Below are 2,437 nucleotides of genomic sequence, written 5' to 3' on the forward strand. Positions count from 1 at the left end.
GAATCATGGGGAATGACAGACTTTTCGTGGTAAAGTCATCCATCAAGCGATGCAATATGTAGACAAAAAACAGTAACTTTCCGATGCCTGATGTTCCAGATATTGCAAATGATTCCATGCCACGATCAATTTGATCCAAAATCAAGCCAAACACATCATGATAGCATTCTCTAACATATAGCTTTTGGATTTTGTCTTGGGTGTATGGGAAAAAGACATGATCTGTCGACTGTATGCATTCATTGACCAGCTGGGCGTTTGCAAACGACTTGAATTGGGTTGTCAAATCATTGGGTTCGGTACGTTGTCGTTTAGGAGAAAAGTCTTGATGGTTTGCTGTTGATAAAGAAGTAGAACCTGCATCAAAAATGGCACTCTTGCTTGGTTTCCTGGTAGGTAGTGGTAAACAACCAATAACAACACAATAACCATCTTGAGTAAAGTATTATTGAGGAAGAGAGTCGAGTAAAGCCCAGGTGTTGATTAGTTGGTCCTTGTTGGTGTTGGTGTAGAGTTGGAGTTGATGAGCATCGATGTCAGCCATAACAGGACCATACTTTGCCTTGATAGCATCCTGAACGTCACTCAGGTCTTCAAAGTCAGTCACATCGATTTCAGTAGAAATAGTGTCGTATTCAACATTGAGGTATCGTTTTGGCATTTTATGAAAAGAAAAAAGAGTAAAAAAGCAATTTATTTGTCAAATTGTAAAACAAAAATCGACTTTTTAATCGAGTCAAAATAACAAAATTTTGGGATATTTCAAGACAATTCACACGATTTAAATATTTGGAAATTAGTCAAATTTACACCAGAATTAATGTCTCATTAATGTGAGACATTACTAGTGTGAGAGTGTTGACTTGCATTGTGTGAGACATTAGTAGTGTGTGAATGTGAGACATTTCTGAATAGTTTAACAATCAAAAACCATCAACAATGACGTTTGAACTGGAATTCACATGACTTTCTTGTCTCCTATTTTATGAACACACTCACTTTCTTGTTAATAAACAACACAATCGAATATTGATTCATTCATTCACACCTTCAATCAACTGCAACACACTTGACAATAATGACAACCATCAATATGCCGTCATATGTTCACGATCCTCAAATGTGACATTATCAAATAACAACCAATACTAAACAATTGGGTTACCACATGATGGCTCATTCGGAATGCAAGTTGAATCCATTAGTGGTCATTGATACCATCAAGTGTATTGGCAAATACACAATGGTTTGTAATGGTAAATTGATTTCAAACACATCACCGCTCATTTATCACCGGATACATATTTGAAAGTATCCAATATCACTTGATACTGAATGTCCAAGTGTCTGCTCAGAGTTGCTCACAATATTGACGATATTACAACAACATGCTGATTCAAATTTGGAAAAAGTAACATTGGCTTGTTTAATCTTGAATTACTAAAATCAAATGGTTTACAATGATCCGATAATGTCAAATATAACCGATTGCAATTATTTTGGAATCATGTCAGATTATGACAATCTGTTCAAGTTGTTTGAGCCAATACAGTGTGATGGAGTGATGGAAATACTCGAAATACACACAATACAACTCTTGCAGCAGTGTATGAAACTATCAAGCATGACATGGTATGACATGAAGGGTGTGGATTAGACTTGATAACAATGTGTATGATTTGGACTTTTAAATTCGGAAATAGCAGCTCTGTTCCAACATCACATTGATTGTAAATATCGATGTTGTTTAACCTTGTACAAATGACCATTTCACATGCAATTTCAGCCTGATATTGAGTATTTTCAAATGAATGCAAGCTTGCGACACTCGCTTGACTTGTTTGGCTCGGATTCTGGTTGATATTTACAATATCGATGCAAAGTTACATTCCAGAATGAACGTGCATAATCTGATGTGGTCAATCGTTTGGTTTCATTGTTATCGGTCATTGACACCAGTTATTGTGTTGATTGCAAATAGTAGTCCAAGTAATCATGCATAAACAAACACCAGATAGTCACTGATAAACTGATGGTATCCAATGTATACATGACACATTGTATAGTTCCATTTAATTGCCAGCAATGTGTGATTGGATTACTCGAGTCATCAAACAGTCATCAAACAGTTTTCAAACAGTTGTCAATAACAATCAAGTCATGTCCAATAAACTGTCTGATGTGCAGGTGATTTGGCATTGGTCCGTTGGTCCATTAGTACGATTGTTGGTTGGCAATTCGGACTTGTAAATGACAATTGATTGTTGATTGTTGCATTGGTGTCCATATGTGTCCATATGTGACTCATTGTATACGGAACAGGACTGACAAGTGTGTCTGAATTGATGACAAATGATACAGTCTATCCAACAGAAAGTAATACATTGATCGTGTCTGCGTGGAAATAAGCTTCATAACTTCCACTTCTGAATGTATG

The 2,437-nt window shown here is 36.2% G+C and overlaps 2 protein-coding genes across 2 annotated transcripts in view; both read right to left on the bottom strand.

Annotated features, from left to right (window-relative positions):
- Positions 1 to 445: 445 nt before the first annotated feature.
- Positions 446 to 661, bottom strand: BATDEDRAFT_89834 (uncharacterized protein; the record flags this gene model as incomplete). The annotated part of the gene is made up of 1 exon (XM_006680057.1): positions 446 to 661. The coding sequence occupies one exon, from the start codon at positions 659 to 661 to the stop codon at positions 446 to 448; it is 216 nt and encodes a 71-aa protein (XP_006680120.1).
- Positions 662 to 2,153: 1,492 nt separating this feature from the next.
- BATDEDRAFT_25670 (uncharacterized protein) overlaps positions 2,154 to 2,437 on the bottom strand; it is a gene marked incomplete at both ends in the record, with an annotated part of 832 nt that continues 548 nt past the window's right edge. Inside the window, one exon of the mRNA XM_006679782.1 lies at positions 2,154 to 2,337. Within this exon, the coding sequence (XP_006679845.1) occupies positions 2,154 to 2,337 (184 nt within the window). The remainder of the gene's footprint in view (positions 2,338 to 2,437) is intronic.

Source organism: Batrachochytrium dendrobatidis (assembly GCF_000203795.2).
Source record: "Batrachochytrium dendrobatidis JAM81 unplaced genomic scaffold BATDEscaffold_8, whole genome shotgun sequence".
NCBI lineage: Eukaryota > Fungi > Chytridiomycota > Chytridiomycetes > Rhizophydiales > Batrachochytrium > Batrachochytrium dendrobatidis.